The sequence below is a fragment of the Metopolophium dirhodum genome, chromosome 3, assembly GCF_019925205.1.
Source record: "Metopolophium dirhodum isolate CAU chromosome 3, ASM1992520v1, whole genome shotgun sequence".
Taxonomy (NCBI): Eukaryota; Metazoa; Arthropoda; class Insecta; order Hemiptera; family Aphididae; genus Metopolophium; species Metopolophium dirhodum.
The window spans coordinates 15,464,185-15,484,599 of record NC_083562.1 but is presented as its reverse complement, the minus strand read 5'-3'; the positions used below and the strand labels follow the sequence as shown (position 1 = coordinate 15,484,599).

Sequence of the window (20,415 nt, the reverse complement as noted above, 5' to 3'; positions counted from 1 at the left end):
TCTAGATAAAATTATTTCTTTAATTATCTTATCTAGATAAAAATAATTAAATTATCTAATTATCTCATCTAGATAAATGTAATGGTTATCTGTGGTAATTTATCTAGATAAATAATTTAATAATAAGAATATTTTAAATACTGAAATAGCCAATAATTTACGAGAATCGAGTAGTGATTCCAAATTCTAATATTATTATAGTTAAAAAAATAAATGTTTACTGAAATATTGTCAGTTTTATTTTGTTATTTTATTTTTATTCAAGTTATATTAAAAATTTAAATTGTATATTATTTTAGTTGAGAAATGACATTGAGGATTTATTAATTAATAAATATTTCATTACACCTATAGAGTTTTTGGCTCAACTATTTGTATAATCTTACTTTAAGGGAAGATATATTTACATTATGAGCTAATAGTTACAAAGCTAAGATCACTTAACTAAAGAAAAACATTATTGATACTAATAAAAATATATTAAAATTTTTTTTATTATAACATAAAAATATATTATTGTTCAATATAATAAATAGTAAGTTATAAAATGGATTACTACATTTAGAATACTTTAAGTTAAACTTTATTTATATTATTTATTGTATACAAATTGTCGTAATGGCTCATTTAAATTTATTAAAAACGATTAAATATTTAAAAAGTTGATTTTGTGTATTTAATGTTTTTTATAATCAAGTAGATATTTTTGAAAAAATCCAATAAATTTCTTAACAGTTGATCAAAGTACACGATCAAACCTTCATCGTAAAAGTATTTAAGATTTCAACATCAGTTATATGATTATAAATAAATATGACAATATAAAAGGTATACACAGTTTATTTATAGTTATATAAAACGAAAAAATTGTACAAGTCTTTTAAGAACAACACAATTGACGTTGCAGTTTAAAAAATGATTTAGTCTTAAAAACACAAACGTTACTATCAAAAATAAATTATAGGTAAAGTATATTGTATACATTTATACATTTTACATAAACTTTATAGGTTGACTTGTAATCTACTAGGTAAGTATACATTTAAAATAAAAACAATTATATTAACAATTATATTATAATGCAGTAAATAAATAACAATGATTGTTTAATGTACATAGTAAAAAAAATAATCTGTAATATATAACTATATAGTATTATAATTATAATTAATATATATCATACAATTATAGAAATTCATTATTAAATAATTAACTGATTTGAATCGGTTACACAGCTTTGGAAACAACTCCATAACCACAATTAGTTATACAGAGAGTAAATGTCATTTGAGTGATTATAGGAAAATTTTAAAATTAAATTCTAATTGTATAGTACACAAAAAAGAAAACAATTAAATCAAAGACACAATATGTACAGTAGAAATTGTTGTGATTATAAAATTAAATTATGAGGAAGTAATTTCTTTTTTTATTTACACACTGTTTACCAAATAAAACATTTAGAACAAATTTAACATCATAAAAAATTGTATAGTTAAAAAACACCTATTGAAAAGGTAAAATCAATTTCTACTGCATAACAGAAATATAAAAAAAAAAACACAAAAATAATCTTAAGGATAAAAAAAATATTTACACTGCTATAACACATTAATGGCACACATTTATAAGCTAAATGTTAAGTAGATCAACTGATAAAAAAAACATCATTGGTGTTCATTTAACGTTGATAATAGCAATTTAGTAATATTAAATTTAATTCTATCTACACAGTCTTGGGCAAAAATATAAAATCCTACATAATATCAGCTTTTATTGCTGTAAAATTATATTTATCCTGTATTATACATGATGAATACCGTTTTCTAAGGTTTCACTATCTTCGAGTTTGCGCAGTGTCTTCATAACTCTCAATGCTGCCAATCTTACATTTGGATTTTGATGCCAACAAAATTGTATGATTTCTGATATCACTCTCAATCTCTGAAATACAAATAATTATATTGTAATAAAAAATAATAAATTACATTTATATGATTTTTATACTCACATTATCACATTTCCATCGAATAGGTATGTCTGGTCTAGCTCCTTGAATTATCAATACTATGCGCATGTCTTCCACTGAAGGATCAGAGCCAACCAGATTGGCATAAGGCAACATATATTCATCAGCTTGAAGCATAGGTGATCCTCCAACTGGCCAACTTTGCCTGCTTCTTCTATAAATTAGAGAAATTGAGTATTATTTTAGATTAGCAAAATGGAATGATTCAAAATTATAATTTAAGTAAAATTATTTTAATACTTGCCTACACAACTCCCAAAACACTAAACTTGTTGAGTACATATCAGCAGATTTAAATGCGCTAAATGAAGTCACATCAATAGTGTCATTCACTACTTCAGGAGCCATATAACGTCTAGTGCCTACTCTTAAGTTGGGAGCGATGTCAATTTCATTTCTTCGACTAAAATCATACAAAAAATATGAATTATTTATATTTTCTAAAAATATGTTGTATAAAACAAATACCTATCATATCGGACAGCTAAAGCAAAATCAGCGATACAACACTCTCCATTAGTCTTGACTAAAATGTTTCTTGATTTAATATCTCTATGGGCAATACATGGCTTTCCGTGAGTACCATTAATTGGCTCGTGTAAATGTGCTAGGCCACTAGCTATTGATCGTGCCATCACGACTAGCTGAGTGGTATCAATAGTATTCTCTTTCAAAAAATCATGTAAAGAACCACGTTTATGATATTCTGTGATTAACATCATCTGAGCACCTCCAGCACTCACTTTCAAATCAGCCGCAATGAAACCTTAAATTTTTTTTAGATAACATAATGATTTAAACAATCAAAATCAATAATATTAATTAAATAATTTACCTAAAATGTTCTCATGTCTGAGTAAAACAGTTTGGTATATTTCTGTTTCTCGTAGCCAACTTTGATCATTAATAGTAGTAAAAACTTTCACAGCCACATGTTCACCTCTCCAGTTAGCTAAACATACTTTACCAAATCTACCCTCTCCAATTTGCCGTTCTATTCGTATTTGTTTGGCGATTGTTCTTTGAACCTAAACAATAACATATTTTTTTAAATAGTATTCAATGTTTTATTTTAATCTCATATTGATTCTTACAAGTAGTGGAATCCCAGAACCAGAACCAGATGAATGACCAATAAGCGTTTGCAACAAGTTACTGGTGCCAGATATATAGCTTTCAGTAGATGTTAAAGCATACAGCCGATTTTTCTCTTGTCTTCTATACCTAAGGTATATCCAACCTATGATGATTGCAGATACTAGGAGACATATAACCAGTGACAACATGAATGCTATGTAAGGTACAGAATTGATTTGAACTTTGGGTGGTACTGTTGTTGTACTGCGTGGTGTGTACATGGGTATTATGTCTTTATTGCACATGTCTGAGTTGCAACACTGAATCGCTAGGCCATACAAAGAATTCCCACCTTTGCACTAGAAAAAAAAATAATAAGAATGTAACAATTACTTATAATACATCAATTTTCAAAATATTTACTTGTAAGAAGCCTTGTTCACCAGCTGCAAGACACCCATAAGATATTATTTGTTCATATTCGCCGGTTTCATCGTTTATCTCCTCACGCACAGAACTAAAGCATTGGGAATAGCGTGAAGTTACACATGTTCCATTTGTCTGGCCGTCTGGACATTGGTGTTCGCAATAACACGTCAATCCATGGACTAAAATAAAAAAAAAATTTCGTCAAATATTTAAATTTAAACAGTTGAATAAATTACGGTACAATAAAATATATAGGTATTAAATGTTTCTTTTCATTAAACATCATGTTGTTAAATAATACATTTATTTACAGTCGTTCATTCAAAATTAATTTGTAAATAAACGTTTGCAAAAAAATTGTTAGTGTTTGAATTCAAATTAAATTAGATACCTAACAAATTAATGTGTTAAAAAAAAACAATAAAAATATTATGAGACGATTAAAGAAAGAATCAAAAAATATTTTCGTAGTGTCGGCGCCATTCGTTGAACAAAGACTAATAAAAACCGGTAGCCCAGATATTTTCATTAAAATTCATCTGGACATTCATTCCGTTACACAGACAATACGTAAAATATGATATATTTATTTTTTATCTCAAGTTCATTTTTTTAACCTATATTATTCCCACCTAAATTGTTTATATAGTAACAAAAAAAAAACAAAACAAAACAAAACAAAATAATATACATCCACGTATTCTTAAGCTATTGATAATTACTTATCTCGTTACTAATTTATATGCAATTATTTAGTTTTGTGTAATAATTAAATTTCAGTTATTTATTTATTTTAATTTCAATGAATCAAGCAATTTCTACGATAGTAAGTCTTACAAACAAAATTATTATACATTTCATAAAATGTTAAATGAAAATATATTAAAACAAATAGGAAATATTATAAAAAATAGTGTTAAATTAGAAGATATATACAATTCGAAATTTACATATACATTTTTGCCGAATATCAGCCACATAATATTTATTTAACTTTCCGTTTTAAATCGAAGACTTTAAAAATGTACGAGCAAGCGAACGATGAGAAATCGTTTTTATTAGGGATAAAAATATCCTATTTAAATCTTCCCCCTACTTTAAAAATAATAATAAAAAAAAACACCTGTTGCCTTATAAATATTAAACATCATAAAAGGTAAAGAGAGTACAGGTAAAAACAGACACAAAGAGCTGTTAACCAACAACGACGACGACTATGTGCTATGTATAAAAATTCAAAATGGATACGCAGTATATGCGTTTGGGTCAATCCAACTAACCCCTTTTACATAAAAACGTTGAATAATAAAAACCTGGTCTGTCTATACGGTATACACACTAAGATAAGCGATTTCAAACCTCACACAGCCATGCTGTGAGATATTACAACAATGCAACTAAATCTGTCACACCTAAAAAAACCATTTAAAAACTCATGTCAGAAAAATATGAATACGTGTTATTCATATAATATGAATATTTTATACAGTAATTTACATAATTTATGATTTATGTGCCAGTGGGCGGCATAATGGTGTTACCGAGACATTTAATTATTAATCGGTTATAAATCGCAAGAGGAAAAGAAAATGAGAGACTTGAATGCCCGCATTGACGATCTGATATTATATTATTTTATATTATATTAAACACGTAGGAGTCAGTCGGTTCGTTGGATGATGTGAGAGCGAGCGGGTAATTTTTTTATTATTATAAACCTGAAGACTAATTAAAACTGATGGGTTTTTCGTTACCTGCGTTTAGGCGTCTACGATTTTATTACTCTAGGCTCCAGTACATAAAACATAATTTCGGGTGTGTCTACGGGACCCACTGGGTTTTTAAGGAAAATAATATACCGCAGAGACTTGATCGTTTTGTTTTAATGCTTATAATTGAACAAAAACATAATATACGGGTTTTAACTTTTAAGTACATTTTGCTTCCTTATAATAACGTACACACGCCAAGCCGAATTGAAAAACGATATAAATGAATTATATACCTACCTAAACAATATAATGTATTATACTATTACTATAAATTATAGCCAACCACGGTCGATATTAAATTCCGAAAAAGATGTCGACCCAAATATTATTTACGGGAACAATTGACAACAGTCAACAATAAATTTGATCTCCGAAAATACTATATACACGCATGCATCAATTCATAAAAAATAATATTAATAAAAACATAATATTATAATAACGTATTCGGACGGGAGCGGCCGTCCGGTTTCTGGGGGTGTCAGATTACGGTCGTCGTCGCATTATAATAAAATCGTAAAATTAAAATACTTTATAATATTATTATCATGCTAACAAAAATAATAATAATAATATTAATATCGTATGTTATTATTTTCCGGCACACCGACACGCGACGGCTGGACGCGTCGTCGTCACACGTCGGAGGCGTCGATTCCGCCGGCCGAGGAATAAATTCCAATCCGTGGACCGTGGTGGCAAAGGTGTCGGGTGTCCAAGAAACAATCGCGCGTTACCCCGCAAACACCACCATTCACCCGATGTCCACCGGTTCCCCCCTAACCACCCGCCAAGCAACCCACCCACCATCACAAAGCGGCTTACGAGAAAAGAGCGCGCTCGCACACATACACACAATGAACGCAATCGCCCCCCCCCCCCCCCCCCCCCCGCCACGTCCCTTCACGTCCACCGCGTGATTTGTTGCGTTGAACCCTGCTCCCCCGCCCCTGCCGCATCATCAGTGGGCCCGCTCAAACACATGCAACACCAAGACGGTCGTCAACGGGTGACAGCGGCGGCGGCAGCAGCTGCACCGACCGACACGACCGGTTTCGTTTTTGTATAACGTCTCGCGGTCGCTGTCTTTCTCTCTCGTTCGGCATGTCTCTCTTCGTCTACGTTTCTCTGTCCGCACGCACAACAATCTGTTTTCGTGCATCAGAATCACGTTCGGCGGGCGAGGCGGTGAAGACGGGAGCGCCGTCGCACGCACACACACAAGCAGATCTTTCTCCGGACGACCCCTCTCGGTACGACCAGCGGCACAACACATGTGCACCACGCCGACGACGCTATACGCTGCGCACAAAGTACCCTTATTATTATTTATTATAATATATTATACTACGTATTATTATTCCGACTATAATACGTGTTCGGTACCTGTTTAGGAACGTCATGCAACACCCCACGCCGGTGTGTAAACGCTGCACACATGTTCCAGTGTTCACACAGTTTATCCGAGAAGTCCTAATATAACGCGGTTGGGTACGACACGGACCAATTTAAAATAATATTCAAACGAATCGTCACGTTTTTAGTCAACAACGAACACCCCTACAATAATAATTAAGACTATTGCGGTCGGTTAGGAATACGATAAGAGTTTCACTTTTTCACTTTTTTTCGTACATAATGAACCCAGGCAGTCAGATTTACTTCGTGTTTAGTCATTTTTTTCTCTACCCCGAACAAACAAAATAATATATACAATGTCATACTGTGAGACGAACAAAACTATTATTTTTAACTGCGTAAAAAAATATTCTAAGACGTTTCCTCTCGAACGGGACAATTTCCTCCCAGACAAAAAATTAAAAGTAAAAATACTAAACAATAGTATACAATGCAAATCAATAAATGTACAAACTATTTAATTAATACCCTAATTAATATTATATAAATATAATTCAATAATACGTCATCATAACACTATTGCCAATACAAAATTCACTATATAAATATTAAAGAATAATATACAAATTACAATTATAGTAACTGCAAAATGTAAATTAATAAATGAACTATATACGAGATTTTTTATTAAATAATTGTTAAATTACTATATAAATATAATTAAATAATACTTTCACATAACTTTGGTTTATCAATCATTACCCATTTAATGGGTATAAAGAAATAACAACCTAATAAATCCATAACATGATAGTCGATAGATGCCGATATGATAATTGTATATATATCGGCTACAATAAAAGAACCTATTTTCTAACCTATTATTATGTATAAAAAAAATATATATTGATTCAGTGGGGAAATGTCTCAGGTCCAGGGTGGAAACGTCCAGTACTGCTAAAATTCGAGAGGAAAAAGGCACGGGGGAGCCCCCGCGTCCAAATACCGTAAAAAATGTAGTATGTATCTTTATTCATCATATACATATACTTTTTAGTCGTAAGACTTAAATTAATATAGATACAAATTTGACAAAAATATAAATCTTTTTATTAAAATTTTAGTTTAAAACTAACCAGCTTTTCAATAAGAAGTTTAAAAATAAATTTTGAATTAGGACATAAATATGCAAAATCAGTAAAATAAAACTAAATAATCTACAATATAGTCTGATATTTTATTTAATGTAAGATATTACACATATTATATTCTTCGACCGGTTAGAAAATAGCAAAAATATATTATTCCAATTGTTCACACTTGGCAATTAATTTCAAATTTTACCACCAATTAAATTAATTTATGTTTATTTTATATAATATTTTAGTTTACCGAATACTTGTACCTATAATAACTATAATATATAATGTTAAAATAATAATTAGTGGGATTGGAAACAGAATTATATTGCAACCAAAATGTACAAATCTTTTGTCAATCAATAGGTACCGATGGACCTGATAACGCGATAAGACTTCTAAAAACTGATTCGATTTCGTTAATGGGTACTTGAGATCGATTAAGATATTTTGTTCACATTTTGTTCCTAAATCCTAAACTCTTATAAATGTTGTTTGAATATTTAAAATTTACGAAATGTTGATTATTTGAAAATTAAATTAAATATCTTTGTCGTAGTACCTCCGCTGGGTGGCCTTTACAGTCTGTCTAATCTGTCTCTTTATTTTTATTTATTTTAACCTATAAACCATCAATTGTTCTTATTGTTCTTCTTTTTTGTAACAGATTGAATAAAAAACATATGAACCAAAAAAAAAAAAAAATTAATATTTTAAAATGTGACCTGATCTATCATAAGTAGACATACTAACGAATTCAAATTTCAAATCAGTTTTCAGAAGTCTTATTGTGTTATCAGATCCATTGGTATGATTTACAAAAGATTGGTACATTTTGGTTAAAATAATTGTCCGTTTCCAATCCCCTTAACGTACAAAATGTAATATAATAGATACCTATTAAATAAATGATTTATAATTTATACATACCTATAGGTACTATCATAATTCATAATGATAAAAACAGAAAATAATATTATAGTTATTACATAATAACTATATTTATTTTCCATAAACAAATAGATAATTATTTGGAGTAGGAAAAGTTTTTTTCCATGAAACAAAAATCGTTAATATTGGATTTGAAAACAAGTAACAACGTTAATACAATAATATACTTAATCAATTGTTTTTAGGAATATATAAACCTATTAATTATACGTTACCATACTTAATTTAAATCGCAAGTAATAAGGGACATTATTATATGCCAAATAAAATAAGAACATAAGTATAATTTTATTTCAAGCAATTACATGATATCTATTATTTTATTTTATATTTTTCTTTTAATTATAGGTAAACTACAATAATTTAATATGTTCTAAAGTATACATTGGTCAATAAATAGGTATTTATAGATCAATTTATACATAGGTACCTAGTGATTGTGGTTTGTAGTTTTAGTGAAAACGTACATAACATGATAAATACAATATTCTGAGATAGAGTTGAACATAGCACCTACTATAATACCTACGCATAAGTATTTTTTTTATCAAGAAAATATTTCTATGTATCATTTGGTAGAACGTATGGTATAAACAATTGAATGACATATTTATATTGTAGCATAAATTACTTTAATATTTATCTTAAACTAATATAAAATTCCAAAAATACCATCGAAACCTTTAAAAATGCAGAAACGTGACAAATGCAATGTAGCGGCTCACAGAATCGCGTAGGTATGTGTAGAACTCACAGTGTCAACGACACCTGTATTTTATCAGACAATAGGATACTATATACGGCCAGGTGTGAGTACATTATCAAAAATACAATACCTGCCATCTTTTCTCGAGAAGCCTCGGTCCATCAGCGTCTTGGTAATTTATTTTGATGTTTTTTTTCGATGGAAAAACGTTAGTTTACGGTCACGCTTTGTCCGACAAACTACCGAGTGTTCTCATCAAACTCCGTTTCATTGTCATTGAAATATCATTATAAAGGGTATTTTTGTAAAAAGACATATTAGTGTTGAAAATTGAAGGTAAATCCAATTACAACTAAAGGAGTACGTGAATTTATACTACTTATAGTTTATTGGCCAATATTCGCCACACAATTTCAAAAGTATAGAATGTTTACTATTCAAGAAGAAAATTGTGTCAATACTCAATTTACAGAATACAAAACATGACGAAGACCATTACAAAATTAAACTTTTAATATTTTATATAAATAAATAAATGGTTTAAAATACTAAACAATATAGTAATTGATATTCACGATATTCAGTGGCTTATTTTAAACTTTTTTCCGGAAGGAAGTCTATAATTGTTTTAAAATTTAGTATATTATCTATCTATATCATTATACAGTTTATACCTACATGTATCTTTATTTATTTTGTACAAGAAAATAATATGGAATACTTTTTATACATAATCTAAATCTACAATATCTTGGCAAATATTTAAAAAAAAGTATTTTCTTCAGTTATCCACCTCTTTACCAAAAATACACCACTAATTTGAAAACCAGAAAAGGCTGTATAGTGTATAGTCTATGTGTATCTCATCATTAAGTAGATCACTGTAAGGGATGTATTAAATTTGTATTCAATGATAAATTGTTGCACACGAAAAACGATTCTGAGCGGCGGTTGTCTATAAAATATACTTAGAAATATATAGTATTTATTTTAGTATATATTTTTATTACAAACCTATATTCATTGTTATTTTGTAAATAATTTTTCTAATAGTATAACAAGGTAGGTTCAACTACTTTTTCCAAACACAAATCCCATGTACATATTATAATCTATAATATAATACCTATCATATAATATAACTAGCTGTTATTTACTATTAGTCAATACTGATGAACTGCGTAGAACAGTGTAAATATGTTCGTGGTTTAAATAGCTTATAATGAATCTTAATATTTTTAAAATTTTATCGTGTATATAGCAAATAATAATATACATGTAGTGAAAAGTTTCAAGTCCATACAAATAATATTATTTGAATTACAACAAAATAACTAAAATCATTATGTTTAAATAGGTATCTTATTTTGTGGACATTTGCCCTTGAAATTACTATAAAAAAAGTTGTGCCTACAATACATTAAATAATACTTATTTATTTGTGTATTACAAAAAAAATTTCATCAAAAGCTGGTATAGCATAAAAATGCTCATTTTCCACGAAAATTTTGAAAACTACTGTTTACTTTTGATTTTTCAGAGTATTAACTAAATCCAATTTTCTACAAGAAACCCTTTAAAATTGAAAACAGAAGCATTTTTACTGTTCCTGCAAAAGTGATGACAGTCAATTTATTTTTATGAAATCTTTTAACACCCAACAGGGCAAATACCTATAGCAGTTATAAGTTTTAAGTTATAAATGTGAAATGAAAACCATGTTGAAAAAATACCTACTTTCAGATTATATTAACAGGATATCATATAGTAAAAATAGCGATTCTAAAATTGAAAATCTAAGTTACGACAACACAAGGGATTACGCTTTGTGAGTTTGTTTGTTTTTTTTTTTGAAAATGTTCCAAAATTATCCCGAATACGTTGAAAAAGTCACGTATTTGGCTAACGATCACGAACCGATTCTTTGTCAAAGAAAAAACCTTCGATATTCATACCTATCAAATAATGTAGGTATACACAGTATACACAGCTATTCTGTACGTTGACCTTATATATTACCAAAGCAAACCTTTATAATCCAATTTAAACCAAATACGAGGTGTACGGAAAAGAGGAAAAAAAATCACGTTTTTGCCAACACCTCATTTTATGATAAACAACGGGTTTTCTGGGTCAGGCATCTCACCAATTGTCATAAGCACGTTCGAAAAACGATGGTGTCATACACTAATACCACACACGTACAAGTAAATAAAAGTATTTGTTTTTTTTTTTATACATACTATAATATATATATATATATATATATAACATGCAATTAAGATATGGAATCTTGTATTGGGGATATTTTCAAGTATTCGCTGGAGGCTGAGTTAAAAAAAAAAAAAAATAATAATAATAAAGACGAACTGTAACGAAATGTTACATTAAACGTTTGGTTTTTATCAAATGTAATGCCCGGCAGCAGTTTACGCAAACGGTTAGTTGACCATAACGAGACAAACGTGTGGCCGACCGGTTTTCTATGTACCTATTATACGCGCGTATACAGTATATTCCTCGGACCATCTGGCACCAACTTACACATTCGTCTTCTCTTTTCTTCTCTCCGGCATCACAATTATTCAACGGCAGCCGGCCTAATCCCGCGCGATGTGCGTGCACACACGTACCGCGGCGAGCCATACACACATAAATGTTTTGTGCGTGTGTGTATGTCATTGCAGGCGTTTTCCTCCCATTATCGGATGCCGCATCTATCGCGCGCGCATCACGTATATATTATATTCACGTACGCATATAAAAGTCCTAGCAGTATTACGATCGGTATAAAAGATCCACGGCCCGCGAGATGGGGGGCCGGAGAGGGGAGGTAGAATAAAATAAATAAATAAATAAATAAAAAAAAAAACACATAATATTATATACCTGTAGCCGTGAAGGAATACAACGTGTATACATAAATATAATAATAATACTCGTTCGGAACAATTCTCACATTGTCACGCAACGACTTTGTATGCACAAAAGGATTTGTACGGCTCCGTTTTACTCATATATATATATATATATATATATTATATACCTACTTCTTCTTATTTTTAAACAATTTTTTTTTATGGCAAAACTGATTTGATCTGGTCTCCTGTGAATCCGGATTTCTCAAGGATCGCGCAGTCGCCACCATCTCGGAGAACCTAACTACATTATTGCGGATAAATAAAACGCATACGGTATATATTACATCTCCGTCGATGAGAATATAAGATCCTATCCTGGCCGCATATGCTTCTCTCACGTTCAGTCACACACACGCACATACCCCATATGGAATTATTCACTAACAGCCTTGCACCGTGGTTGTCGTTAACGAGGCATATATTTTCGCAAGCAAAACGCGACAGTCGGATTTTAAAAGTGTGAAATATTTCAATGCACGTGTGACACATGTCCGTATTTGGAATTTGCGTGTCTTTATTCCTCTTCGTATATTATAACAACCAACAAATATAATTTGTGTTATCGTGCGAGACGTGAAACATTATTAAAAAGAAAAATAACATTGAGAATTTTCTACATCAAAGAAAAAAATACCAAACTTCATAGTACATTGTACATAGAAACGACCGCAATTTAATATTTAGATTACAGTATACGCATTTACTTAATACTATATAATTATTAATTACACACATTCGTATAATTACGTTCGTTTATCAAAACGATTATTGGATATCTTCTTCGTCGATTGATTTATGAGTGCAGATTTATTAAATACCATTATAATATTATAGCTACGCTGACGTCGTTTCATGTACATTTTATTATTATATTATATTGTATTGTAAAGTGTTTGTGGAGAGAGTCTTCCACTATTATAGCTGTAACAACGCGTATACTATAATACAGCCGCCCGCCTCAATCTGTCATTATAAACGCTTAGGGTTTTGACACTTATTAAACCCATTGTACATTAATTGTAGACGTTTAAAAAACATAAAAATAAACGTGAACCCGTAAATCGTGTTGTACAACACCTGCATGCACTGTATTATACACGTTTTACAGATGGTCTATCGTGTGTTTCGTATGCGTGTACACGAGTCGTAGAATTAAATTCCAAATGTACAATGACGACTACATCAACGCCGCCAACCGCCAGCGCACATTATAAAAATATATATCCATTAACCACTAATAAATTGTTATGATTACCATTGCGCTGGGAGTGCCAATAATAACTCGGGAGAACAACCCGGCGCGAGTTCTTAATTATTGTTAATCATCTCTCCGAATGATTTCAAGTGTGTACACACTAACACACCGTAAGAGTATAATATTATGCGTGTACTTAAAATAAAAATCATTACAGCTCCGCGCTCGTGCAGACATTTTGCAAACGATGCCGCATAACAAGACAAAAGGTATGCACTGTATTATGCAGTATACGATTTTATTGATAACTTTTTTGAAGTATATCGCTAGTGTAACATAGACACCACGCAGCGATTTTTCGTGGATAAATAATAATAACATGGTAGGTATATATTATTCGTTATCCCCGGGTAACAACGATTTTTGCGCGCCCGTGGCGGAGGCTGACGACCGACGGCGCGTGCAAGCACGGCTCGTGGGCGGGCGGGGTTCATCGCGGACGACCGGACTCGGTTCGTCATGCCTACACGTGGCGACGAAGTGACTTTAGGGCGCGGAAGTCGTCGTCGTCGTCCGACCGAGCGTGCGACGGACGGATGCAAATCGTTTCTCATAAATTCCGAGATCCAAATCGTTGGTTTTTTTTTACCATGATTTCCTTTCGTATTATTATTATTATCGCGCATACATAATGATACATTACATATTATTAGCCCCGCGGAGTCGTGACGGGCGCGCGTGGTAGGCGTGAACCGCCCAACACCTCGACGCGATTTACGCCAGGCGTACACGGTGCGTGTGCACGTACATAATATTATTATACACGATACGACGGTGATTATTATTATTATTATTACACGTAGCAGCGGCGGAGAAACCACGTCCGCCACCGAGGGCCGGGTGTGCATTGCCTGAGGGGAGGGTCAAGGACACCGTCGTCGGCTGCGGTGGTGTTGTGCTGCTGCCCGTACCCGACACCGCAGACTCCGAAGACTCGTTAAAAAAAAAAAAACGGCGCCACACGTTCAAATCATATATCCAAAAAATCCTTACAACATCCGCCGCCGGACCCATCGAGCAGTACGCGCGTCTGCCGCCCAAATGTATAGTATAATTATTACAAAATTATACTGCCTAACAAATGTCAACAACAACAAAAAACCGTTCTTGCCGACATGAACGTACTTACGCGAAATATAATAATAATATCTAACAACATTTCGTAGGGCTCGGAAGTACTGAATCGTCCTCTGAATGAAATCAATAATTTAGATGACGCTTACAACAGAATAAACATAAATATAATATCATGCTAAAAATATTTAACAGCGGTCAGCAAATATACGTCTAACAAACATATTTTTAGGAAAAAAACAAAGAAACATTCGATATAAGGGCGTAGGTAGAGACGTTAATAGTAAATAAACTATTGACGAATGATAAAAATATTTAGTTAACTTTTGAAAATTAAAATAATTTTTATTCGCTTCTCCCTATCAAATTTAGGATAAAATTTCAAAAACGCAAATTGAAACTAAATTAACAAAATGATTTAATCGTATACATGCGAAATATAATATTTTCGTTTTCGACTGGGTAGATGGTGTGGTTAAATGTAGATTGTTATAAGATAATTCCCAAACAATATAATACCTATGCAAATGTTGCATACTCTGGGGCCGAATTATTAATAATATGTAAGTATCTATCAATCCGTATACCGCGTGTGATTATTTCGACGTTATTAACCATTGGTAGGTATATATTATTCAGATTATTGTTGTTGTGTTTCACATTCTATGGATTTATTGAAGCGAACATACATCTCAAACACCAAGGAAACCCTATTACTGAAGTATAATGATCCGTTACAAAGAAACGTATCTCCGTCGATCTGTATTTTCAAACGCCACACGAGTAAGCAAGCGTCCACACTTGGAGTACCTACGCGAGAAGAATATTATAATATTTTGTACAAAGAAAACGAAACAATAACGTCGTTTTCTAAGATAAGCAAACCCCGATTAAATTACAATAAAATAATCATATATTATGCCTATAAATATACAAAACAATCGTATTCATTATTAGTAAAAAGAGACTATAGTGAATAATTTTGTTTTACTACTTAATACAATTTCGAATGTATGCCTACATAACACTCTTATAACAGTTGCAATTGATAAAGGATAACATATTTTTTTTTTAATAAACGAATACCTATGCTAATAAAAAATATAAATAGATACCTACATAACTAACTACAATTAGTATTAAATACTTAAATACATAAAATAGGTAGATTCATTTTGAGATGTAGTCATGTGGACTGGAGTGTAGACTAGTAATAAGTAATACACTTTTACTATAATATAAAAAAAATATAAGACACTATTTAATAAATAAAGAAGTAGGTAAGTGTATTGATAAATCTTAAAAGGAATCAATAGAATTTGAGTCCTACATATATAAAAAAAATGTATGGTAATTTTGGTCTTAACATGTTGTATAAAATAAAAAATAATATAGATGAAGGGCATAAGATCTACTGTTAAACTCATAATTGTTTAGAAATTTAATTTAAATAAAATCAATTCTACCAATTTTATTCTATATTTTAGTTTTAATATATACATTATATACAATATATATATTATACATATTACTGATCTTTATCTATTAGTTTTGATTTTTGAATAATAATAAGTAGGTATATTAATACCACTTAAACACATTGGCTACGGAGATTTAAATAATATTGAAAATACATAATATGGTAAGACATAAAATATACTTAAATATATAGATATTTACACAGTATGTTCATACAATCAGTTACATCATTTTTAATAAAACGATAAAATTATGCAAGTTATTTTCAATATACTAATCAATCAGATCAATGAATATATTATAAGAACCAGGTAATAACTCTAAAATAACTCTGGTAAGTGGTAATTATACTATATGCAGACCAAATGCAGATATTAAAGAATTTGATAAATAGGTGCATATTTAATGCACAATTGAGAATATAGCCAAATAGTTTATTTAATTAAGTGTGTTTTATATGTTTTAAATACCTAAAATACAAATACGGTTATTTTGATCATATGATAAATACCTGAGGTTATTCAAGTCATAATTTATTATAATTAGGTAACCGTGTATCCACGAAAACAGGGTTCACTGTATAATTAAATTACACATATTACTCAGTAGTCAGTACCCTATACATATTTTTGAGTTCTGTTTGCAGGACATGAAACTAGACCATTGAATTATCAATCTCCTACAGACAGAATTCTAAAATATGTATAGGGTACTAAGTTATTGAGTGAACCTAGTTTTCACGGACACACGGTATAAGTAGATTATTCGAATTTGACTCTTAAAATTTTTATTTTTAGATTGATTGGGGTTTAATTTAAGTAAAAAAATAATAACTTAAAGGTAATTATTGTATGATTTAGTATTATAGTTTTATTCAGTTTTAAATAAGTACTGCCTACATCTTTAAGAAAAAAAAAACACAATATAAATATATGAGTAAATATATCAGATTCTTATACACAATGTATTAGTCATTCTTAAGGGGAAAAACTTAATATAATAATGCATATACATATACATATACACAAAAGGGTCCTATTGATTCAGAGATTAACATACGGGGGGAGGTACATTTTATAGTTGGTGCACAGTCCACAGCGCATAGTATGTTCCCTACTTCCAAAACTAAATGACATTTTCTTGGAGGGTGAGATCTCAATAGCTTCAAATAAAACATAATTTATGACTGCTGGGACAGTTACGCAAGTTTAGAAGGGCAAAAGTTTAATGGATAAAAATGTTTGGGGTGGTAGTTCCTGTTTTCTTAACATTGTCAACTTGGGAGAAATTTAGCTAGTTATAGAATCCATCTAAAACCTTCAATGTTATATAAATAAAATAGAATAAAGAAGTAAAAAGGTAGGTAATATTTTATAATATTATAAACTGACGTAATCATAATTTAACTAGTAATATGTATATACTATATATTAATATCTAATATCAATAAGTATTACTCCCATTAGACACATATTTCATCACTATTTAAACATAAATCATAATACTTAGTACAAAATAAGATAAGACAAATAAATTAAACCCATTCAAGTTTAATATTACTTATAATGTTTATGTATAAAATAAACAGCTATGGAAATCATAAATATTATTTAGGTACCTAATTGGAAATTATAAACTTCAATTATTAGACTAAAAGTTTTCTGAAAAAGTGTAGGTATATAAATTTAATGTAAGCGGTAAGCCTACTTTAAATGCGGCATACTTCTAAAGTTCAAAATTGTTACCACAACAACAAGAGCATAATTTATTCTAAATGGGAGTGAACAATGTAAATTAAAACACAGTACACAATGAATTTGGGGTATTATCATCTATTATTTTTAATTTACACAGTTCCTTATCATTTTATAGATTATAATATTAATAGTAGTATTTAGAAACATAATGAAATCTAGTGGCAATGAATCCATTCACATATATGTACTTGTATATATTGTATACCTACTAACAACTCTACTTATTAAAAATATCACAATATAAAAACTATTAATTATTTTGACAATAACAAAAATAAAACCAGCGTATCAATTTAAAAATAATTTTATACTCAATTAATTGGCACATAATACCTATAATCAGTATATTATATTATCTATTAGGCACACCTATAGATAAAGGTTTATCAGTAGATAGCATATTGTACAAGTATCCAAAATATTACTGAAGAGTAATGACAAACAATTTTAAAATATAAATTTAATTATTTAAAAGTAGTTAGGTAGGTACTCTGTCCAGCGAAAGAACATACCACAAAAATTGGTTCTTCTGTGCGTCCTTACGTGACACCCTGCCATAGTGTAAGTGGTCTCAATAGTAGGATGTCTCAAAGGGATGCGCAGAATCAGTGTGTTCTCTCACTGGACAAAATATAGATACTATTTTTTATTTTATAGATAGTAGATATTATTGAATGGTAATAAATACCCTCGTAAATACAAGTATACTTAAATAAAAATCAAAAACTGTTAAAATAGGTACACTGTTCATATTCTTGTTGTTTTATGGTTTAGTGAGTAAAATATACATTTTTAAATAAATAATTTACTTGATAGGAAGGAAGGTACGTTTATTTCATTAAGTAAATAATTAGAAAGAAAACAGATTTCCTAATTTTTTACTCATCAGTTCAAATTGAGGTTGAAATGTTAGGTACATCTAAAATGTTATGGTAGGTAGTTTCGAGTGTTACACTACCATAATACATCAAAATTTAAAACATTATTATATAATTTGATAACAATGTAGGTACCTATTTATTTGAAATTATTTAAAAGGAGCAGAATTGTATACAATATGTTACTGCTATACTTCCTAATTATAAGTAACATATCATGTACCTAACACAATGTAACTACCTAGGTACTAAATATATTTTTGAAGTAGCAACACGATAATGCATCGTTATTGTATATAAAAACAGTTGTATTTTGTTGAAACTCTCTGTAGAAATTAAAATAATGGTTTACCTATACCTAAATTGATTTTTTGTGGTTACATTCTTATCGTGAAAAATTCAAGAAGGAATAACAAAACAACTGTGTATGCTTTTCTGGATGTTGGGTAACTCCATTTGCTATCTATGTTTATCGAATTGCACAGTCGTGACATATGGTTATCTAAATCAAGATAATTGAATTAAAAATACAAGTGCATGACAAGTTGTACTTCAATGAAACTGCATATTAATAGATTTTATATTTGTATAAAATCATTTTAGAATCACTTGTAGTAGGTACATGATACATTAGATGCCGATTGATAAGTATGTGTATAAAGATCTAATAAATGACTTCTAAAAAGTACTTATAAGATGAGAATCAGAATGAGATTGAGTATATAATATTATAAGTATTTGAATTTTGTATATGGTTGTATAAAGTCTCTGTTGTACTATGAACTACAATCACACAGCAACATATTATTGATAAACCCGTGCAAATCGTCACTTGTAATAGTAAATATAATGATAATTTTACCTGATTTAGCAGCAACTGTTGCTATTCCTAGTCCGATGGTTAACGCACCGCCCAAATCTCGCATCAGCAACATGATCGAAATCGAAGACACAATGGGCCCCAGACGTTATCCGCGTTCTCGTCGTTCCTTGTTATCAGACGAATATTGTTCTGGTCGAGTACAGCAGCTGCATTTCGGTCTGCGGCGTTCGCACGCTCGCTTTAACGAGAATCGTCTGTGTAATAAAAACAATACGAACCACCAATAACTGTTAGTTTGCGGATATGTGCAATAAGCTCGAGCGGAATTTTTACGGATGTTTGTAAATTTAAAAATTTAAAATTACAAAAATATAGATGATTAGAAACAACCAGCACCACGAGACGAGTGACGGAGATAAACACAGAACGGACGCGAGAACCACAATGATGCTGGCGGGGGCCTTGGTAGTCTGCGCTCGGTGCTGGTCGCTGGAGAAAATAATAAAAAAATATGGTATCGGTATGTATTCGATTGTGGTCGTCTGGGGGGCATGGGATGGAAAACCAAATCAAGTAGAAAACAGCTGATAGGAAGTGGCATGGAAGAAAAACGTAAAACTACGATGATTGGCCACGACGCCGCCGATGCTATCAGCTCAAAATGTCATAAACAAAATAATATCTTCTTTCACAATGTTTGAAATATTTGAATGTTATTGTAAATTGTAATTTATTGTAATTGTAATATAAATTATTTTATAATAAC

General features: G+C 30.5%; 1 protein-coding gene across 1 annotated transcript; it reads right to left on the bottom strand.

Annotated features, from left to right (window-relative positions):
• Positions 1–815: 815 nt before the first annotated feature.
• LOC132941540 (bone morphogenetic protein receptor type-1B-like) lies at positions 816–20,146 on the bottom strand. The gene is made up of 8 exons (XM_061009638.1): positions 19,689–20,146; positions 3,530–3,714; positions 3,124–3,465; positions 2,865–3,057; positions 2,498–2,795; positions 2,274–2,432; positions 2,012–2,183; positions 816–1,944 (listed from the first exon to the last, which is right to left on the bottom strand). Exons 1-8 carry the CDS (start codon positions 19,759–19,761, stop codon positions 1,804–1,806), a joined length of 1,563 nt encoding a protein of 520 aa, XP_060865621.1. The 5' UTR covers positions 19,762–20,146; the 3' UTR covers positions 816–1,803.
• Positions 20,147–20,415: the final 269 nt, after the last annotated feature.

What these genes read in the sequence shown, in the direction of transcription:
- LOC132941540 (XM_061009638.1), bottom strand. Translation starts at nt 19,761, where the DNA reads ATGTTGCTGATGCGAGATTTGGGCGGTGCGTTAACCATCGGACTAGGA. An exon ending in AACAGTTGCTGCTAAATCAG is followed by an intron (nt 3,715 to 19,688) that starts GTAAAATTATCA and finishes TTTTTATTTTAG; the next exon opens with TCCATGGATTGACGTGTTAT. An exon ending in GTGAACAAGGCTTCTTACAA is followed by an intron (nt 3,466 to 3,529) that starts GTAAATATTTTG and finishes TTTTTTTTCTAG; the next exon opens with TGCAAAGGTGGGAATTCTTT.